At 46.9% G+C, this 21278-nt stretch overlaps 1 protein-coding gene across 3 annotated transcripts in view; it reads right to left on the reverse strand.

Annotated features, from left to right (window-relative positions):
* Positions 1 to 21278, reverse strand: part of CSMD2 (CUB and Sushi multiple domains 2) — a 668701-nt gene that overhangs the window by 312996 nt on the left and 334427 nt on the right. For 2 of the 3 annotated variants that reach the window (XM_067725392.1, XM_067725391.1), the window contains exons 8-10: positions 18526 to 18613; positions 17698 to 17822; positions 8381 to 8502 (exon numbers count right to left, since the gene is read on the reverse strand). The exons of the other annotated variant lie outside the window; for it this stretch is intronic. In XM_067725392.1, the coding sequence (XP_067581493.1) occupies positions 8381 to 8502; positions 17698 to 17822; positions 18526 to 18613 (335 nt within the window). The remainder of the gene's footprint in view (positions 1 to 8380; positions 8503 to 17697; positions 17823 to 18525; positions 18614 to 21278) is intronic. 3 annotated transcript variants of the gene reach the window in all.

The following is a 21278-nucleotide window of genomic DNA, read 5'->3' on the forward strand; positions in this document are numbered from 1 at the left end:
AACTTTGCTGGCTCTGAGAGTAGTAAGCCCTTCATCCATTCATTCACTCATTGGTTGATGGATTCATTCATTCAATTATTCACTCAACAGTTAATACGTCCTTGCCAGGTGCTGGGCTTTGGAGAGGCAATAGAGGAAGACAAACATGGCCAATGCCCTGAGACCTCACAGTCTAGAAGGGGAGACACACGAGTATATGCGAAACACAGTGCAGTGTGATGAGTGCTGAAATCAGAGGAACACGGGGATGGGGCAAACGCTAGGGGCACAAAATCCTGGCTGGAGGAGGGAGCAGGCTTTGTCTTCACGAATAGAGGAGAGTGTGTGGGAACAGGCCACGGCCAGCTCTAGGGGAAGAGGAATGCCAAAATACACCGGGAACTGAAAACAACTGTAAAAAGGAAAGGGATCAGGGTCAGGACCGGAGGAGGCCATGGAAGGGTCCCTCTAGAGCCGCCCAGTCGTGAGGAATGAGCTGTGGGGGAATTTAGGGAAAACCTCTCTCATCACCAGCCAGCATCTGCGCGGGGCGCAGCACAGAGAGTGTGAGAGTGAATGTTTGCTCAATGAATAAGTGAGTGAACAAAAGGGCCAACACATGGGTTCCTGACATTTGCACGAGAGCGTCATTGCTGGCTGGACAGTTATTTCTCTGTTCTTCAGATCTACAAAGGGAAGAGTGACACTGATAATTCCCAAGGAGCAAATAATCAAAACGCTGTTATCTTTGGCTTTGAAGTTCATAAAATGCGCTTTCCTCTCCCTCTCCCTTCCAGGCCCCCTCCTTCTCCTTTGCATCCTCAGCCCTCTGCCTCCCGTATCTCTCTTTCTCTCCTGCCTGCCTTTTACTTCTTTTCTAGCACAGGTGGATTAACTGTCCTGATCAAATCCAGCGAGGATCATATGCAAATTGACTCCTATGTCTTGAGTTCATACTGAGAAGCTGTGAAGCAAAGGCCGATGGGCGCCAGTAGGGGGCACCGACTCAGGTCTGGGTTTCAGTCCTGACCACGGAAATTTCATCAGCCACATCCTTCCTGAGGCTGAGCTGAAAGGTCCTAACAGGAGGAGGCTCTGGGGCCCAGCATGGGCGGGGCCATACCTGAGGAGCTACCTGACCCAGAGATAAGTCTCTTCCGTCAGTTGTTAACGTATTCAAACATCTGCTGAGCTCCTCCTCTGTGCCGGGCACTGTGCTAACTGCAGGAGAGATAAACAACATGCCACTCCTGCTTTGGGGGCTCTCATGAGCTATGGAGGAAAGAGATTCCCAACACAGTGCAATGCAACATGCATGCAAACGGAAGGGGCTGATGAAGTGCTGGAGGAACAGAGGCAGGACTAAGACCTGGTGGCGTTAGGAAGGCTTCTCTGAAGAGCAGGGATCTGAACTGTGTCTCAAAGTTGGGTAGGGATTTGCCCGGAGGAGAAGGGAAGGCACACTGGGATAGGATGTGCTGGATGGAGTTCTTAAAGGGCCAGCTGTGTCTGAACCAGGAGTTCAGTGTGGCTGAAGCCAGGGCTGCCTGAGGGGAGGTGGGCAGGAGGGCCTTGTGTGCTTTGCTGGGAGGGAAGGGGGTTGTTATTTATCACATACGCCAGGTTGGTCAGAACCACCAGGATGCTCTTTAAAAATGTAGGTTCCAGGTTCCCCTCTCAGACCCACTGAATCAGATCTTTGAGGAAAGAGCTTTGGAATTTGTGTCTTTAAACTTTCTCCAGCTATTTCTGATGATTGACCAAATCTGGGAAATGTTACTGTGGGCAGAATGACTACAAAAACTAAGATAGCCCATCTGGCCAAGGCGGGGCTCGCATTTCTCCAGACCATCCCAATCAAAGGGAGAATGCAGAGCTGTGTACCTAGTAGGCCAGCAGCACTTGCTCTGAGCCGCCTTTTCTCTTTTCCCTGAATCTGCCCAGCTTCCGGGAGGATGCTTCCGGGAGGATGGACCGAGGTGGTTTTAATTGTTTTATTCTTAGTTTTTCGAGGAGAGACATACCCTTCACCTGCCTCTGCTATGAGACTATCAGTTCTTGTTCCCACAGTGCAGAGCAGCACAGACGATGGTGCTCGATCAAGGCTGGCATCTTGACATAGGTTCTTGGCCATTCCCATGTCAGACCATTTTGGGGCCTTGTTTGGACCTTCCAATTGCCCTTGGAGGTGGCCGTAGTCACTGAAACATTCCCATCTCCCTCTCAAGCTCAACCAGGAGAGGTCCTACAAGGGGGATGAAATGGCAGGAAGGGTCCTCATGCCCACACACATACAGGTACTAGGGATGTGTAATCATTCCATGATTATAAGGAGACCTACTCTGCACTCCTGCGGGCAAAACTCTCACCTCCTTCTCATGACAGCAATTTTCTTCACCTGCTCATTGTAAAAGGAGCTCCTGCAGTCTCAGTCCAATTTGCCTCTCACTCGCTCCAGATCCTTCACTCACCATCCTTTCTCCTACACCTTCATTCTCTTTCTCTGTGCTTGTTCTGCCCACAGCCTACAAACGGGCTCAAAATCCCAATATCCTAAACAAACACCCTAAGTAGCCCAAAGCTTTCTGTCCACCCGACCTCCCTCATGTGCCCTTTCTCCTTCCCTCACTTCACAATGAAGTCAAAAAGGCTGTCTACATGTCTGGCCTCTTGAGCATCCCCCCGTCCCCATCCATTCACTCCCCATCCCACTGCTGTTTCTGCCCCCCCAAAGCTCCAGTGCAAGGTCTTCTTCCAAGACCAAAGCCGACAGTCTCTTTCCAGTCCTTTTCCAACAAGACGCTTCTCAGCACTGCCATTATTAGACACATCCTGGTTGGAAACTCTTCCTGCTTTTGGAGCTTGATTTCCCTCCTACCACGTTGACTGCTCCTCCTCTGTTTCTTTCACTGGATCTCCTTCATCTGTAAGGACTGTGTTCCCAGATCCATTCTATGTCTTTTCATTCTCTTTGCTCTCTCCAAGAAGGGTTATCCATTCCTTACGCTTCTGTTCCCAACTGTGTGTTGACGAAATGACCCCCAAATCTCTCTCTTGAACCCAGATTTATCCAGTCTCCAACCAGTGCATCCAAATGGCATTGGATGAAATGCAGACACTTCAAATGCACATGCTTCCCTCTTGACTGCTGCCAAGCTTGTTCCTCTTCTTGTATTTCCTTTTAAAGCCACCGATTGGTCCACGTCAGAAAACACTGAGTCATCATCTATTTGTTCATTGAATAAATGTTTACTGAGTGTCTACTATATACCAGGCACTATGGTGGTCGCTTGGGACACAACGTTGAATGAGACCTTTCCTTCTCCCTCCATCTCACGCCCAATCAGCCATCAAGTCCCATCCCATTCCCTAAACTCCTCTTAAATCTGCCTCTCCTCTTCATGTTTCCAAAGCCTTGGCTGATGACCCCAGATTTCTTACTTGGGTAACTGCTTCAGCTTCCTAACTGGTCTCACTCTCCCCAGTTTCCCTCTCTAATAGCTCTACTGATGTCAGAGTAATCTTTCAAAACTTCAGACCTTCCTCCTATTGCTCTGGTTCAGAAGAAAGAATGGCCCTCATCCTTCCCAAGGCTGATCCCAGTGCTACCAGTCCCAACCCCTCCCATCTATTCTGAGACCTTGTTCCATCCAGCAGCACAGCATAGCTGCTGTGGGCAACAGACCCAGGAAGACTGGGTTTAAATCTCAGTGCCGCCACTTACTTCCCGGTTATGTGCTATGAGTAAGTTTCTTAACCTTCAACCTGTCCACGATTCAGTTTTTTCATCCATCAAATAGGTCTTTTTAAAACCTACTTAATTATGCTATGAAGAGAATGAAAGAAATTCATTTACACAGAAGGCCTAGCTCAGTTCTTGGCACATGACAGGCATACAATAAGAGATAGCTATTATTGTTATTACCAACAGCCTAACACTTCTACCCTTAAAAATCCGTTTCAGGATAAAACTCAAGCCTTTCTACCAAGCATGTGTGTTCACCATGATCTAAATCTTGCTGAACTTTCCAGCCTCATCTTGATATAAGCATGTTGAATTATTTTCAGTTCTAAGAGACTGTTCCAAACCTTGGTGCCTCTGCACATGTATCCACTCTGAAATACTGATTTCTAAGCCTACTTATCCTTCAAGACCCTGTTCAAATGTCACCTCCTCTGAGAAAAGTTCCCTGACCTTCCAGGTAGTGGCTCCTTCTTAGATTTTCCCATCGCACTCTAGACTCATCTCCATTAGCACTTATCCAAACTCTAGCTTTACATTTACTTACGTGACTTCTCTCCTATGTGAGCGCTCCTGTGCAGGGCAGAGATCATATCATGGTCAACGAACGAATAAATGCTCATCTCATAAAAATTATTGTAAACTTGGAGAGGCTGTGATTTTTGCTGAAGGAGATGTTCCTAAAGTGACCAGACAAGCAGTCCTTGGACACACTTGTATCTCTCCTGTGGGCCACTGAACAGGGGTAGGAAAACACTATGCATTTTCCCTGCTATTGGCAGGAAGACAGCTCCGAGTCTTCAGTCTAAGACTTCGAGTTTCTACTCTTACACCCTCCTTTCGGCATTGTATGCTCTCTGGCTGTCTTCCTGGGTGGTGTCAGTGAGGAACTCCCTTCAGCCTTTCTGGGCTCCCCTAGCACTACCTGAAGCCCGGTAAGAACCCATGAAGCTGCTAAGAACACGCTTCTGAACAACTTGACTCTGAGGGAGGGGCTGGCTTCAGGAACCCAGGTTGGAGTGACCTCCTGCAGGGCATGTGGGGTAGTGACCAATATGGGGCCATTGACCTCCACACACCAGCAAAGGCTAGGCCTTCTGCGGGCAAATCAAATTGTTTCTCAGAAAATTCTCACGCCTTACCTACACTTCCTCCTGTACCCCACCTTCAGATTCAAAAGCAAACAGAGATAAGCATTTTTAACAATGCCCGAGAAAGAGTCCTCTAGTCAGCAACTTAACAACTTCATGGTAGTAGGTCCTTCTTCTGGTTTAGCCTCCATTTCCACCCTCATGTGGCTGAAACATCCTTCTCCATTGACTAGGTTCATCATCAAATGGTTTGATAAAATATGAATCTTTCTTTGTAAAATGCCTTGCAGAGGAAATCTGTTTCCAGTGTTCCAAGTATTACGGTCCTAGGCACTCTTGAGCAAACAATTTTAAAATGTTGAGTAAAATTTAAAAAGAAAAAAAAAAAGCTTTTTACAAGTTAGTAAGTGTTATGAACTGAATTATATCCCCCTAAAATTCATATGTTGAAATCCAAACCCTCAATGTGATGGTATTTGGAGATGGGGCCTTTAGGAAGGTGATTAGGGTTAAATGAAGTAATAAGGGTGGGGCCTTAATCCAATGGGTTTGGTGTCCTCAAAAGAAGGGAGGAGATACCAGAAAGTTTCTCTCTGAATGTGCACAGAGGAAAGGCCATGTGAGGACACAGTGAGAAGGAGGCTGTCTATGAGCTGGGAAGAACCCTCACCAGAAACCAAATCTGCTGGCATCTTGATCACAGACTTCTAGCCTCTATAACTGTGAGAAAACAATTGTCCCTTGTTAAAGCCACACAGTCTATTATATTTTGTTATGGAAGCCTGAGAAGACTAGTATAGTAAGAATTCTCAGAGTCTAAAACCCAGTCAGTGTAGAGATACAAAATGTGATTCAGAGCATGAAGCTGGCTTTGGCCTTGGGTGCATTTTTAAAAACTGGTGAAGTAGAGCTTTGGTTTTCAGGGCCTTGTGGAGAAGAGGGAGAAGTAGACAAAGGTCAGTGTCCACCAAAGTTAGGGACTCTCGATGACACCCCTGAACAAAGCTGAGCTAGTTAAGGCTGCACCTTTAGTGTGAGGATGAGCTAGAAATAAGCCTACCTTCCTTCTCATACAGCACTGCTACCCTCTGGGTAATCTCGAGGCTGATTGTTTATCTCAGACCTTGACACTGAGTGAACAGCAAACAGAAAACTTCCCCTGAGATTCCATCATGCTAAATCTGTCTTCACATGGGTTTTCAGCCTTCAGATTACTTGGGTGGTTTGAAACCTTCATACTGAGAATTTAGTCTGAAGTGGTTTCTGGCTGGTAATGCCCCCAGGCACTGAGCAGAAGCAAACACACCAGCTTCTACCCAGGTCTCAAGGAATTCCCACAGACAAAGTTTACGATTCTAACCACACAGTCAAAAATTACAAAACAAAGAAAGAAACATGGTTCTGGGGGCAACAGGTGAGAAACAACAGGCAACAGAGCGAAACTTGTGAAGATTTCATATACTGAGATTCATAGACACAGAATATAAAATAAATGTGTTTAACTTATTTAAATAACTTAAATGTATGTAAGGAGCAAGAGATTATAAAATTAGCTCAAAAAGCACCTGAAAAAAAAACTAAATAGGACTTCATAAACTAAAAATAATGATATTTGAAATTAAAATAAATCTCCAGTGAATGACTTCAACAGAGTTAGACATAACGGAACAGAGAATTATTGAACAGAATGAGAGAAAACGATAGAAGTCTGCCTTGTCAGACTTCCAGAAGCAGAAAAGAGAGAGAATAAAGGAGAGACAACAGTCAAAATGACAGTGGCTAAAAATTTTCCCAAACTGATGAAAGATGCAATCCATAGATTCAAGAAGCTTAATGATATTAAATAGGATGAATACGAAAATATCCACAACTAGACATATGACAGTGAAATTGTAGAACACCAAAAACAAAGGTAGGATAGAAAGAGGAAAAACTCCAAATCATTTTATGAGGTTAAAAATATTTTGACACAGAGATCTGGCAGGCGTGTGTGTGTATGCATGTGTATGTATGTATGTATGTGTGTGTGTGTGTGTGTGTGTGTGTGTGTATAATATATTCTATTTTGTTATATATATAATACATAACAAAATAGAAGCAAATTCACTATGCAAAATGTTAGTAAATCAAATATAGGCATGTTTAAAAATGATAATACTAAATGACCAGGCTGGGTTTATCTCAGGAATACAAGGTTGGTCTAACATCAGAAAAATCAACCAGTGGAATTCACCACACAGGATAATAAAGGAGAAAATCATATGATTATATCAATAGATATAGAAAGATACTTAATAAAAGTCAACATTCATTCACAATAAAAGCTCTTAGCAAACTAGGACTAGAAAGGAACTATAAATTTAAGAAAAAGACTTCAGCAAACATCATACTTAATGGTGAGGAAGTAAAACATTGTGTTTAACACTGAACCATGGCAAAAGTGCCTACCATCATCACAATGGTTTGGCATTACACTAGAGATTCTAGGCAGAACATTGGAGCAAGAAAAAGGTTGAAGAAAAGGTATAAGATTGAAAAGGAAGAAACAAAACCATCATTCCTTGCAGATGATAACTGTCTTATGTATAAAACTCCAAAGAATTCACAGATAAATTATTATGGAATAGCTGCTATATACAAAAATCAAAGTATAAAAATTAATTGCATTTCTAACCACCACGCAAGAAAAAGGTAGAAAATAAAATCTTAAAAGATATGATTTATAAAAGAACATCAAATATATCTAGGAATAAATATATTAAGAATTGTACAAGATTTACAATGGAAAAATGACACAAGTTTACTGAAAGCCCTTAAAGAAGCCCTAAGTAAATATAGATATAGCATATTAATGGACTGGAAGACTTGGTCTCATAAAGATATCAGTTCTCCAATTTACCTGTAGTTTTGGTATAATTAAAATAAAGATTGCAACAGGTCATTTTGTGGATCTTGGCAAGATACTTATAAAATTTATTAGAGAACAAAGGGCACTTCACAGGAAAAAAAGCACTAACTCGGAAATAAAGATGTGAAAAGATGTATATAGCAGTGCAAAATGATACACGACAACACAGATAAATCTTAAGGACATAATTTTGAGTGAACTTGATTAACACTATATACAACATGATTACATTTATATGAAGTTCAAATGCTGGCAAACTAAATATTTTTATGGATACATACTTATGTGCTAACTATAAAGAAGAGCAGAGGAAAAATAAAGCACACAGTCGAGGTAATGGTGACCCGAGGGATAGGGAACGGAATGAGGTTAGTGAGGGACACACATCACTAAGATATCTGTGTGTGTGTGTGTGTGTGTTTTTTTTTTTTCTTGAGTGGGGAGATGGCTACACAGGTGTTTGTTGTATTGATGTTCTTTATATCTTCTATTTTACAAGTATGCTTTTTATCTACTTGGTATTTAGTAAAAACAATTGTTCATAATTGTCTGCAGAGAATCTACCACAACCAAGTTCTGGGTTTGACATCCCTGGTAGAACAACTGTCCCCAATCCAGTCCTGCCCACAGGACACTCCCCATCCTCCCCAAGAGCCTTACCTTGGCGGGGTTGAGTGCTGTGATGATCCACACACAGTGTGCGTTGTTGTCATACTGAATGGGGAAATTAGGGGAGGTGATGATGCCTGAGGGGCCTCGAAGGTGGGCATCACACATACGGGCTGCAGAGAGGAGATGGAAGAGAAGCATTTTAGTTTAGGTTAGGATGAGTTCCCATCCCCACCTCCCACTCCCAGCCCAGAAGACACTGAAGTTTGTACATCCCACCCCAGATATAACTTCCTACTTCCTGTTTCCTTCCCCCATGGTTCTTAGCGGGCTCAAAGGAAGTCACAGTTCCCCAAACACTGGGGGAGGAGTAGGCCCCACATGCCTTGACCCGCTGCTCTCTAGGCAACGATGAACTTCCACCGTCAGGCTAAGCAAGCCCCCTACCCTGACTCCACTGTTACCGAGCAGCACATGTCTACCAAGAGGGGGTGGGCTACTACACACCTTGACCTCAAGCTAGGTGGACCCCATGCCCCTATGGGCCTGCTAAACTGCTCTCCTCCTGCTCTGCTGACTTTTCTGCATTCCCCCATTTGCTCTCAGGCCTCCTGAAGTAGAATCTCAGGGGGTCCTTGTCAAGGCCACCCCCCTAGGTATCAGAATGTCTGAGCCCAAGGGCTCTGCCGGGGCCTCTGGCTCAGCCCGGTGCCAGGCACCTAGAGTGATCTCAGGGACAATAAAGTACTTCCCCACACTTAGCACGTGCCTGAAATAGGCTTTTGACTAGAAGCATAAAGATTCAAGGTAAATTAGAAGTGCTCTCCTCAAGTAGATATAAAGTGTTATCAATCACAACTTAATCTAATTAAGCTCTTTAAAATAGCTTCTAAACTAATTAGATTAAGTAGTGATTGATACCAGTTAAGGTACTACATTGTATCTAGGTGTTTGCCTTCTTTAAAAACGTGTTCTTTAGTTCCAACCACTTCATTCTTCAATGTTAGCGCTCAGCTATTTTAATAAAGGTTCTACGAGTCTGTTCCGTTGCTGCCCACATGGCAATTTGTCTTAATTGTAGGCAAAGTGCCTAACGGTAAAGAAATAGTGAGCCTAAGTATATAAAATGAAAGTGGTGTCAAACCTGGTTTCCTCTGATGGGACAAAATATCCTAGAACTCCTCTCCGCGTGTGGACAGGGCTGTGATAAACCTTTCCCAGGAAACCCTTCCTAGCAGGCCTGGGGAAGCAGGCTCCCCAGCTCTGAACATAATTAATCTCTTCTCATTTCACACACTCATTCCTGTGCTCATTCATTCCCACATATACTGAGAGCCTATTAACAGGCCAGGCAGAGTGTGGGGAGAGAAAAGTGTCTAAGACACAATCCTTCTTCTCTGAAGGGCCACCAGCAAGTGGAGGGAACAGATGTGAAAAACAGTTACAACTGAGTGGAGCGAGTGTTGTCAGGGGTTACGTGCAAGAGACCCGGGGTTAGAACTGCTGGCTCTCCCAAGTCCTGCACCTGAAGGATCTTCTCATCCTGACCTCAAATGTTGAATCAAGTTTGAACAAAGCCCTAGGGGAACCCTCTCCCGCACTCCCCTCCCGTGCATCTGATTGCTCCTGTAATTCTGTGCTGAGAAACACTGACAATCACTGATTCCACTTGATACAACTGGGCCTGAAGGCGGCACTGCATGGGGAGGAGAGAGCAGGCTGTGGGGTTTACCAGCTTGGCATTCTGGGTTTGAAGTCCACTTGCTGTGTGTTTAAGTCTGGTAAGTTAGAAAACCTCTCTGATTCTACTTCATCTGTAAAATGGGACTAGTGATATTGCCCCACCGAGGCACGGTGAGGATGAAATTCTATGAGAGCTTGGATATGAAGGCTCACCAGGATCCGGGACATCGTCAATATTTAACAAAGTGGGGGCTGGGACTGTCAGACTCTGATATTATGTTCATTCCATCTCACTATCCCCAAGATTTCTCAAGGCCAGGGATCTTTATTCTACCTTTCCTGAAGTTTCTTTATAGGATTTTTTTTCCCCATGACCACACTGGAGACTGACAACATCACTAAACAAATTAGAATAAGGTCGTCAAAACCGAAACCCTGATCCCAGCCACCTTTGCAAGGAGGACCTGTGGATTCCGCCTGCTAGGCCTGCGGGGGATCCTGAGAAATGTCTACCAGCACGACCTTTACACCTGTTCGGGAGACAGGTTTTGCTGCCAAAAGCCCTCAGCTTCAGACTTAATTTATCCTGCACTTGTTTCCAAAAATTAGATGGTATTTGCAGTTTGTTGAAATGTGCTGAAGATAAATTAGAGAGAACAGGTCAAAAAGGCATTTACCATTTTAAGGGCTTAGAGGGGTTTAATTAAAATATTACAATCTGCAGCTAGTTAGCACGGAGCACCTAAAAATAGGTTCAGAATGGAGCAACAGCTCCTTTTTTCCTCTGCTGTCTGGATAAGGTCAGGGGGTCTGCAGACAGACAGACTTCTCCCTGAGCAGCCGGCAGCTGGGATCCCACCAACAGATGGATAGCTCGTCGCTGTGACCCACAAGGGCTGGCGAGATGGCTGATGCTCAGACAGTGACTGAATAAATGAATAAACACATATTTATGTTTCTCTAGCTGCCTTTTCCCATCAAATGCCTTGCTGGATAGCTTTCAGGAGGCTTTTCCAGGACCTTCCATGCCCAAGCTCTGCTGCAAAGTCCCATTCTTCCTCTGAACATCACTACACCATATAACAGGGGCAGTATTCCAGGAGACTTTAGGGAGATATCATTTAGACCCACAGCCAGTTCTGGCATCAAAACAACTCGGTACCAAAAAGGGAACTGCTCCAGGTGCAAGTGCCTCTGGTCTTCTATCTTCTCCCCACATCTTATTCCCACCCTGCTCCATGCTGGCTTCCCTCACTTCTTCTACTACTGACCTCCCTCCTCATCCTTTCTTTTCCACAGTTCTCTCTCTAGAACCACCTCCTGACCACCAATTCTAAGGCAAACAAACTCTGACTTGTAGCTGCATCGTCTTTCAGAACTGCCTCCTCCAACTCCTGCCGTGAGTGAAGCCCATCTTCCCCTCCTGGGTCCGCAGCACTCTGCAGTGGAGAGCTTTCTCCTCCCCGCCAGTGTTTTGTTCCACAAACAACTGCTAACCCCCCGGAGGAAGTCTTCTCTGACCTTCATCTGTATCTCACTCCACTGACACCAACTTTCTCTCCACCATCAGCTCCCTGTCTTCTCGTCCATCCTTACCCAACTTAGACCCCATGGTCCACCATTATGATCATTTTCTTGCAAATTCACCTAAGTCCCTCGCTTCTTTTTCCTTTAAATGATTGCCCGAAAGACATCAATTGTGGATGAATTCTCCACCTACATTCTCTAGCCCTGCCCCCATGCAGTAGAGCTTTGCTGGAGAAAAATCCCATGAGTAGGAAGATTGGTGTCACTATAAATTCATGATCACCCACCTCAGAAAGTCCTGGATATTGTCCAGCAACTCTGCCATTTAGCCCTATTAAGCTCACTCTCCCACTCTGCTCAAAGACCCTTTCACGCCTCCTGCACGTCCCTCGGACCTCTCACCTTTCCCCTTGCCTCCCCTTGCTCTCAGGTGATGACCTTGCTTCAGTCTTTGTGGGTGGAACAGAGGACATTTGGCAGGCGTGCCCTCTCTCTCACCCCCCAAGTCTGCAATCCCGTCTGCTTATGTGCCCATCTTCTTCCTTTCGCTTCCAACAGAGGGATGGCTCCTTCACCTTTCAGAGGTCAGCGCCTCCTCCTGAGATCAGGTGCCCCTGCCCAAGGTCAACCATGTCTGTGGCCACACCCAGGGCCCGTTGTTCTGGGACCCAGGAGAGTCCATCTGTGAGATCTTAAACTCCATCACCCCGCTCCTTTCCCCGCTGCCTACGCATCCAGCAGAGTGACTTTGGTCTCCATGCACCACCTGCTGTCCTAAACCCTAGGTCTCTCCAGACCCCTGGCTCCCTCATTTCTCGCCATCTCTCCATCCCCTCCTGACCCTTCTTCTCTCACTACCTAGTCTGGACCTCAAGACCCTCACCAGCAGCTCCTGTGACACTCTCCTATCTGCCTTTGATTAACCATCTCTATTCCTAATCCTGGGTGCCCGGGAGCTGCCAGGAGAACCATGGCATCACTACAGACTTGTGCTTTGCCATTGTAATGGAAGCTTTGGCCCAAGTCAGTCCTCTCTCTTGTCTTTGCTCCATTTCCTTGACAGTTCCTTACAGGGGCAATTTCAAACATCCACCCCTTAGTTGAGCCACTTAACCCCAGGGGCTGCTCTCCACTCTTTGTTGTACTCGACCTCTCTAAAGTGTCAGACCCTCTAAAGTGTCTGACCCTCTAAAGTGTCTGACCCTTCTCTCTCTGTGAAACTCACATTCACTGGCTTCCATGATGCCTCTGGCTCTTCTCCTACCTCTGCGACTGATCCAGCTTATCCATTAACTCCCTAAAAGTAGTTGTTTAAATCTGGGCAAAGAACATATAATACTTTGCACAGTTCCCGCCAATTTTCTGTGAGTTCACAATTAGATCAAAATAAATGTTACCAAAAAGTGGGGGCAAGGGGGAGGAGAGGCTGTTCTATGAGGTTCCATCTAGTGTATTTACTCCAAATTGGTGTCCAGGTGCAATTTTCAAGTAGAAGTAGGACAGAGCCTTTGGACTGCGGTGGAATCCCAGTTCAAAAGATTAGCTTTGGGCCTTTGGGCAAGTTGGCGGACCACTCCAAGCTTTAGCTAAACATAAAACATGGATGTTGTCTCTTTCCTTGTAAAGAAATTATAAAAAATGTTACTGTACTGCTTTATATAAGTATAAATAGCTTAATAAATGGGAGTTTTATCATTAGTACATACGTGTAGGTAAGGGGCTCAGGGAGCAATGGGGCATGTATTCTAGTGAAGTCAGTACATCACCCAGGGGAGAATAACTACAGAGCAGAGGAGAGGAAGGCGGGGGTAGCATGGGGGAGGGATGGGGGGAGGGGGGAGGGGGTGGAGAAAAGAGGAGGGGAGGGAGATGAAGACAGAACTCTGAACAACATTAGTGTTTAAGGGGGAGGCCCAGGAAGCTGACCCAGGACGGAAGACAGCCACCTGTAATTTTCACGGCATTAAATTAAACTTTTTTGTGCAATATTTCCCACATTTCACTCCCACCTTAGGAGAATGAGCGAGAAGATTCAGAGCATTTCAGTAACTTGCCCTGTGCCATATGGTATGTTACTAGCAAGGTTGGAAGTTGAACTTAGGTCTCTGGGTCCTGAGTCTGGTGTTCTATTTACCACAAAAGCTCTTATTCTAGGAAGAAAAATAATGTACGACTTTCTGTTGATGATCTGCTCTGTGACTCAGTAACTGTATTTCATCTGGGGCTGGTACTCCATCTCTATCCTCTGTCAACACCAATTTGTGGTCACAGGAAACCAGATCTCCTGGTTGTCAATTTGGTCCTGTTCACTCCATCAGTGGTTTACAAACCGTGTTCCCCAGAACCTCAGGGCTTCCCTGGAGGTGGCTTCGCGGCTGCTGGAAGTGGTGAGAAGGGGGCAACTCCAAATCCCCCGCCCCTACTTCATTGAGAGAAGCTCCACGGCATCTATTTTATTTATGGGGCCTCTGCAAACGCTTTTTTTAAAAATATTGGGCTCCCTATGTGAACTAAGTTTGACAAGCCCTATATTATACTGCCTGTATCTGGGCCTGAATAGAATTAGTTTATCAGGATAACAATGTTTCATGTTGTCCTCAATTCCAAAATCAAAATTTTCTAGTAGTTAAATGAGAAGCTTGTTTCTTCTGGTGGGAAGGGAAGAAAGAAAAGGCCTGTGAATATCTAATTTCAAATTCCCTAATGAGGGCACGTCCCCCAATTGTTCATTCATTTCAATCACTGATTCACTCAGGTTGTCCTCAAACATTTGTTGAAAACCTATCATTTGCCGGGTCCCATGTTTTGGTAGAATTAATTGTGTGGAAAATGAATGTTTAAAATCAAATCATATTTTAAAGGCATTAGAGGAAAAATAATACCACTGTGTGTGGCGGTGAATCCTTCTCAGACTGTGATCTTTTGGTAACCTGCTTATTAGGGGAGCTATCGTGGAATTCAAAGAGTTGTGTCCCTTTCTATTTTTAAAGTGGGTTTCATTTAAACTCTCTGTTAAAAAATCACAATTAGAATAGTAATTCTGACTAATTAAAAATAAGAGATTTTAAAAGGAAAACTTTCAAAACTGCCAAAATTAAAGAACCACCCCCCCCCCCCTTGAATTTAATATCTAACTCAGCCCTTGGCCTTCAGGGAAGTGAAGGACAGATCATCCAAGTCCAAACCCAGCAAACTTTGTTTTTCTCTTCCTCCCTCACAATGACCTTGGGAGAGAAAAAAAGAGGGAGAGAGTGGCAGGAAGGTGAACCTGCCCTAGAGCCCCCTCTCAACCACAGCTAGCGCTGGTCACTTTCTATAAAATGGCTTGTTTCAATTTGGCAGTCACTAGGCACTGGAGGTTTTGTTTTCCCAGTTCACAAATGAGGGCCCTGTGGCTGAAAAAGAGGAAGGAAGCCGCCCAGGGCCAGCAAGCCAGCAGGAGGTAGAGTCGGTCTCTAGATCAAAGTCTGTGGGCCTCCCAAGGTGTGTGATTGCAACAGGACTGGACAGGACAGTGAGGAAACGGGCTTCTAAAAGATCTGGGGCCACTAGAGGCTGAGGGTGCGCTCTGAGGCGCGGGGAAGCTATATCCTGACAGGCCTTAGTTGTTTAGTTTAACCTAAACACGCTGCACACGAGCCTCACAGATACGCTGGGGTCACTTCTAAGTGAGGCCTTTCATGTCCACTGTCTCCTCTAGTTCTCGCAGTAATGTCATAAAGCAATGCTCTATAATCACTGCCTTTTATCAAAAGAAAAGAGATTCACAGAGGTGAAAAGACACCCGGCTAAAAAGTGGTAATGCTTGGATTTGTACTCAATTCTGTCTGGCTATGTTTTCCGTGATTTCCCCTCCACTTCCCAGGGGCAGAGGATGGGATGAAAATGGATGTGAAAAAGCTCGGCCCGATGCTTAGTCAATAGTGTGGCAGAGAATGCAGAGTCCAGTGGGTCAAAGTCATTGGAGGGACTTGGCTGGGGCACACAACGTGTCTGGAGAAAAAGACGAGCACATCACTTGACTGTGAACTTTCTTCTGAAACACCAGCCCTTCCCCACCCTGGGCTTATTCATGTAAACAACCACCATTACTAAGAGAACAACCTGCCTCCAATGAAAAGGTCTTGCGGAGAGATCAGATCCCACCACCTCCTGAAGGCATCCTTGTTCTGGCTCCTCAAAAGGAATTTTGAAATGACAGACAGGCAACGGGAGCCTTGCTCCTCAGACTTGATAATTCTGTGCCTGTCTACTCAGCTGGTGCCTTGGTTCCCCAGAAATGGAGTGTTGTGCTATTCAATTATTCACTTATTAAATCTTCCGTTCAACACATGCCATTGAGCACCTACTATGTGCCTGGCCCTATTCAAGGCAGTGAACGAAACAGACGTCCTTGCCCTGTAGAGCTTATATTCTAGCACAAGGATGTTTGCTTTCTTGTCCAGCACTTCCCAATTCATAAAGTGTTTCCATATCTACAACTCCATTTGACCCTCACATTAACACAAGATGGGTAGGGTAGGAGCCATGACCTACATTTACCAGTAAGAAAATAAGCCCAGGGAAGATAGGGGCTTTGCCAAATTACCCATGGCCAGCTGGTGGCAAAGCTGAGAGTAATACCCAAGAATTCTTCTTTCATTTGATTTTTTTTGTTTTTTTTTTTTTGCGGTACGCGGGCCTCTCACTGTTGTGGCCTCTCCCGTTGCGGAGCACGGGCTCCGGATGCGCAGGCTCAGCGGCCATGGCTCACGGGCCCAGCCGCTCCGCAGCATGTGGGATCTTCCCGGACCGGGGCACGAACCCATGTCCCCTGCATCGGCAGGCGGACTCTCAACCACTGCACCACCAGGGAAGCCCTTTTGTTTGATTTTTTAGACAAATATTAGTTAAGTGGAATCTTTGAAATAATATAACTAAAATCAGTGGGGATGCAAAGCACATTATTAATTGTGGATCGTGGCCACCTCAAAGTTGAGTGAGAATGAATTAACCTAAGGCTTATTTGAGAGAGATTTTCATGACCCTCTTCCAGAGTGCTTATCAACACGGTAAAAAAAGGGAGTGGGTCTCAGCTGCAACTTGCCCCTTCCTCAGTGCAGCAGTGATCTAAGTTATTCACCCTGGACGCATCTTACTCTGCATGAATTTCATCTTGATGCATGTGCCTGGAGAGAGACAAAGAATCTCCTTCTTAAACTGGAAGGATCTGGAATGTAACTTTAGTGGGCAGCACACTTTCTCTTCCAAAGGGTCACTCAAAAGGGCAACTGCTGTCTTTGTTTACAAACTCTAGAGTGATTCCTTACTTTTGTACCAAGAACTCTGGAGTCCCGGTCATGTGTGCAAACAATGGAAAAAGAGAGATGAATGCAGTGTAGGACAGGAAAAGCTGTCTAGTGGTGCCCTGCGAGATGAGGCCAGGGGCTTCTCTACCGTAGAAGCAGCTGCTGTCCTGTCCCAAAGAAAAAATACACACAGGTCTCATATTTTAAGATTATTTGGGGGATGGGGACTTGGCCAGCCCAGCCTTGGTTCTTGTGAAACCTGGGATGGCAGGGCCCCCGAGCATAAGACGTCCAGGTGTGAGGTTAGAGGAATCCCACAGAGAGGCCTTTTGAGGTCATGGTCCCTGTTACTCCTGCATAGCTCAGAGCATTCTTTCAGAAGTGACAGGTCTGTTTATTGCTGAGTATGTGGAAAGACACAAGGGCATTGAGATGGAGGGTTTGGGATGTCTGTGTGCTATAATGGAAGGATTCAAGGTGACATGATACAAAGTGACTTCCCTTCCCACCCTTCCCATCTAGGTGCAGCTGTAATATCTTGGTGCAGTGGGCCAGAAACCTGCTCACGTGTGACTCCCTGACTAGACTGTCAGGTGCAGGCAGGGCAGGGACCGTGCCTCTCTTCCCCATCTCTGTTATCTGTTATCTCTGCTATCTCCTGCTCCTGGATAGGCCTGGATACAGAGGAGGTGCTAAATAAACGTGTTGGGTTCATTAGTAAATGGATGCAGAATCTGAGGTGTGGGGAGCAGCGAGAATGAGGTGAGCCAGTCTGGATGAGAGCCTGGACTCAGGCATCAGGAGCTGGGCTCCGTCCTCCATGCCCAGCCCAGCTTGCTGGCCAGCCTCCCTTTCCAGGGGCACCCTCACCTCGGCAGACCGGCCTGTGGTCACTCCAGGCTGCAAACATGTCGCTGACTTTCATACAGGTGATCCGCTTGGACCCTTGCAGGTCATAGCCCTCGTTGCAGGTGAACTGGACGCTGGATCCTAACCTGGGAGACAAGGCGTATCTGTGAGCTCCACCCCGGGCCTGCCAGGTCCCCCCTGAGTCCTTCATAGGTCCACAAAGAAGCACCATGCCGAACTTTATTTCTCCTCTGGCCCTTAATCTCCGCTCCACCGTTTATCACTTAAAACCTCCATTGGAAGGAACACCTGCTCTTCATCTTCTTTTTTGGACCGTTTAATGGTTTTAGGATTGAGTTAAAAGGTGACTTTGTGTGCGAAACAGCAATCCTCTGAGATAAGTATTAGGACAATTGGGACAGCTAAGAGTGGGTGGATGATACCCATAAACTTGCATGAAAGTGGAGGATTATGAGAAGATGCCTCGATTAGGAAAGTCAGAAACTTTACAAAATGCACTGTCTCGGGGCCCTAGGGTGTCCTAGACTATCGGAGGGGTGAGCTGCCTGCTGGCACGTCATTCCTGATGATGGCAGCCCTTTGTACCCTGGGTATAGGTCTGCTGGGTGACACTGGCAGTCTACAGCCCTCCCTTCCCCCTTAAGGTGTGGGTACTAGTCCCAGGACTGGACCAAGAGAGAACGTCAAAGGCCAAAGCTCTTCTGCAGGAAGCGATTCTGTGCCCACACGGTCCTCTCCACTCTACCTCCGGGAAGGCCAGTCCCTGTCTTCCCCCCAACCAGGCCATCGCACCCTTCTTGTAATAGAACATTCCCGAACAGGTCTTACCTGAAGTCTGAGCCTAGTCTCTTGCCCCTTTCAGGTATGCCAGGGTCGGGACACATATTATGCCCTTGGGACACACCAACCTGAGTTACTACAAGGCAAAAAACAGCACAGACAGAGATGGATAATCACAGGAAGAAACCAGTCGGGGCCGTGTCGCAGAGTGGGAGGTGGACGCAGAGACAGAAAGAGGCCCTGCTCTGCTGGGGCCTGTGGGGTTGCTGGGGTCTACTGGGCTCGGGTTTCCCGAGTGTGCAGAGGGGGAGCTGCTTTTGACAAATTCCTTTGGGAGCAAAGTCCAAGTGAAATTCATCAAGAGCGTGTGGGCTCAGAGGCACCCCAAACCAACAGCCATCCCGTTCGTTCCCTTATCCCGCACCAGCGGCCAGAGGGGGACAGTCCACAGCCCCCGGTGACCTCCCCACCCTTCCAATCTGCTGATGGCGGCTCTAGATGGGATGAGCCCCCCAACCTCAGCCCCCAATGGAGACATGACTCAAAGAAAGTTAAATAAAAGGTGGATGTGTGGTCAGAAACGGTAAAGAATGTAAGAGAAAGCTGCAGTCTGAAGTTCAAAGCAGGGACTTGAGCTCAAACACGGATATTTCTGCTGAGAAACCTCTTCCCACCGGACAGTTCTCAATGCAGAGTAAGCGGTAACCAGAGCATCCCCCGCCCATGCCGCTGGCCGAGGGCACCGAGGTAGCGCCTGCGGTAGTTCTGGCAGGTGCTGTGATGCCCTCATGTTCGCCAACACCAGAGTCCTGTTTTTAAAAGCCACGTGCACAGTCCTCTAGGTTAAAGGAGAAGCTTGGTCAAAGGGCGGCGGATACACACAAAGTCAGTTTTCTCCCGTCTCCAGTGGAGAAGGTGGAAACCCTTCGGCCCCTGCAGTTTATTGTTCTTGAGATGCTGTGAGGCTAGAACTCCCTTGCACCTCTGGAGTCCTGGCCTTGGCAACGACCAGGAGCCAGAGTCCCACTCAAGCCCTCACCAACCCCACAGTCCCAACAACCACCTCTAGACGAGGGATGACGGGGAGTCTGGAGCAACGTTCCCTGAGTTGGCCCATTTCCCTCCCACCCAGTCAATGCCCACAATATGAGCAATGTGCTCCATCACTCACTCACTCACCCACTCATTCCTGCACATGACACACAACAGGCATTAACTGAACACCTACTGTATACAAGACCCTATTTGGATACAGTGGGAAATGCCAATGTCAGGTATAAGATATGACCACTCCACTGTCCTCAAGGAGTTACATGAACTATGGAAAGAAACTACAGAACCACAACGGGGAGGTGATGAAAGATACAGCTACAGGGAGGTTCAGAGAGAGGACCCATCTCATATTGCTGAGAGAAGCATGGAAGGCTGCCTGGAGGAGGCAGCATTTGACATGGATCTACTGAGATAGTGGGATTTAGATACATGATAACAGAGAAATGGCATTTCAGGCAGACAGATGGGGCCGGGGAGCAAGGTGGAGACACGGAAACCGAACTGTAAGTTGTCCGGTGTGCCAGAACAGGAGGGAGGGTATGAGTGACATGGAGGAGTGAAGGTGAAGTGTCAGAGGTCAGACTTTGAAGGGTCTCAAGTCTGATCCTAAAGATGATGGGAAGAGTCCTGAGTGGGGAAGGGCACTGTAAGATCTGGATTGCTCAGAGGGAGGCCAGTTACTGTGAAATGAGTTAGAAAGTTTTGTGTTCATTCAGGTAGAGGACAACAAGAGCCTGGTAGTGGGGACAGACATGAAGTGACGGGAATGGATGTGGCAAAGAAAGAGTCATCAGGGCTTGTGGAAGAGCAGGGCATGGGAAGAGGGGGCAGGGGACTTCCCGGCCCAGGGACCTGTGAGGATGCAGTGAGTTGATGGAAGTGCAGCAGTGGGGAATCCCATTTTTGACTCAGTTAGTCTCATTTCAGACCTGAGTTTGAAGCTCATTCCTACTGTTAGAAACCTGTCCAAATCTCCAGGGAGCCCCGGGTGTGGCTGGCCAAGGGAACCTGGGCATTTGGACAGACTGAGCGCTCAAGCCAGAGACCGGTTACCCTCTTGGTTGTGTGGTGACGAGTACAAGGCCTCTTGGGCAGCCTCCTTTTCTCCAACATTCCACAGTGCCAGGCTCAAGCCAGTCGCTCCCACTGTGGACGCTCGTCCCCTACTCCCATCCCCTTCCTTGCCAAACCTCTATTTCTGAAACTTTCACATCCTCAACTAAGCTACGTCAACATTCCCCCAGTCCAGGACCCTTCAGGCTCGGCTAATAAGACAGAAGCACCATCTCCAAAAGCAGAGCAAGCCCCTGCCTCCTGGGGCCTCGGTGTTTTGCGAGCAGCGGGGAGGAAAGAGAAAACTGGGGCTTCCAGGATCCCCAGGGGCAGGAGGGAGAGAGGACCCCTGAGCTGTACCTGCGGGTCCATCTGTTGGCAAGCCAGCCTCACCGTGATCCATCCCTACTGAGGGTTTCTGAGCTAAGCGCCCACCTTCTTTAGGCCCTGCCTACTCAACCCTGTGCACCGACCACCCCCATCCAAAGGCCCTGCTGACCACCACATGGGAACCACACACCACCTTGCAGCGTGTTAAGAATGCACAGCGGATTCTTGCCTCCTTCTCTCGCCCTCTCGTTCAGAGCTGACACTGCTCAGCGTAGCATAGAGGAAGGCTGACCAATGAGGATGTGGCTGGACGGGAGAGCTGAGGCCGTGGTGAAGCCCACCCACCGAACCACAGCCCCTGACAT

This window comes from Pseudorca crassidens, chromosome 2 (genome assembly GCF_039906515.1).
Source record: "Pseudorca crassidens isolate mPseCra1 chromosome 2, mPseCra1.hap1, whole genome shotgun sequence".
Lineage (NCBI taxonomy): Eukaryota > Metazoa > Chordata > Mammalia > Artiodactyla > Delphinidae > Pseudorca > Pseudorca crassidens.